The following is a 1,326-nucleotide window of genomic DNA, read 5'->3' on the forward strand; positions in this document are numbered from 1 at the left end:
CACTGAGGGAGACTGAGAAAAGAAACAACTTTAAAAGTTGAGAGAGAGAGAGAGAGAGAGAGAGAGAGAGAGAGAGAGAGAGAGAGAGAGAGAGAGAGAGAGAGAGAGAGAGAGAGAGAGGAGAGAGAGAGAGAGAGAGAGAGAGAGAGAGAGAGAGAGAGAGAGAGAGAGAGAGAGAGAGAGAGAGAGAGAGAGAGAGAGAGAGAGAGAGAGAGAGAGAGAGAGAATGAGTGAGTGAGTGAATGTGTGTGTGTGTGTGTGTGTGTGTGTGTGTGTGTGTGTGTGTGTGTGTGTGTGTGTGTGTGTATGTGTGTGTGTGTGTGTGTGTGTGTGTGTGAGTGAGTGAGTGAGTGAGTGAGTGAGTGAGTGAGTGAGTGAGTGAGTGAGTGAGTGAATGAGTGAGTGAGTAAGTGAGTGAGATAGAGATATAGATAGACATAGATAGATAGATAATTAGAGAGAGAGAGAGGGAGAGCGAGAGAGAGAGAATGAATGATCCTCTTCACTAAGTAAAGCCAACTGAAACAGGTGGTTGGAATTACGTCTGCTTGACAGGGTAACCTCGCGTAGACTTCAACCTCAGTTGTCTCAAAATGTAACTAAAAATCTGTGCATACTGAAATTGTACAGTCTGTGCTATTTCGCTCAAAGAAACCCTTTTTTCTTGACTCGTCCCTCCTGCCTGCTGCTTGTACAGACTCTTCCCTCCTGCCTGCTGCTTGCACAGACTCATCCCTCCTGCCTGCTGCTTGCACAGACTCATTCCTCCTGCCTGTTGCTCGCATAGACTCATTCCTCCTGCCTTCTCCTTGCACAGACTCATTCCTCCTGCCTACTGCTTGCACAGACTCATCCCTCATGCCTGCTGCTTGCACGAACTCCCCCCTCTTGCCTGTTGCTTGCACAGACTCATCCCTCCTGTCTGCTGCTTGCACATACTCGCCCCTCTTGCCTGTTGCTTGCACAGACTCATCCCTCCTGCCTGTTGCTCGCACAGACTCATTACGACCTGTTGCTTCTCCCCGAATCCTGTCTCTGCTAGGTGCCAGTGGAGACTTGTACCACCTGCCTGCTGCTTGTAGAGACTCGTCACTGCTTTGTAGAGGATCACCCTTCCTGCCTGTTGCTCGCAGAGACTCATTCCACCCTGTAGCTTGCAGAGACTCGTCACTGTTTGTTGCTTCTCCAGCTCCTTGCAGAGATTCGCCCCTCCTGCCTGCTGATCGCACGGCCTCATTCCACCCTGATGCTTGCAGAGACTCGTCACTGCTTGTTGCTTCTCCCCGAGGCCTGTCCCTACCAGCTGCTTGCAGAGGCTCGCCCCTC

General features: G+C 50.8%; 1 protein-coding gene across 1 annotated transcript in view; it reads right to left on the reverse strand.

Annotated features, from left to right (window-relative positions):
- Window positions 1-388: 388 nt before the first annotated feature.
- LOC119596891 (ribosome-binding protein 1-like) overlaps window positions 389-1,326 on the reverse strand; it is a gene marked incomplete in the record, with an annotated part of 11,903 nt that continues 10,965 nt past the window's right edge. Inside the window, 1 exon segment of the mRNA XM_037946249.1 lies at window positions 389-1,326. Coding sequence (XP_037802177.1) covers window positions 600-1,326 — 727 coding nt within the window.

The sequence above is a fragment of the Penaeus monodon genome, chromosome 38 (assembly GCF_015228065.2).
Source record: "Penaeus monodon isolate SGIC_2016 chromosome 38, NSTDA_Pmon_1, whole genome shotgun sequence".
NCBI classification, from domain to species: domain Eukaryota; kingdom Metazoa; phylum Arthropoda; class Malacostraca; order Decapoda; family Penaeidae; genus Penaeus; species Penaeus monodon.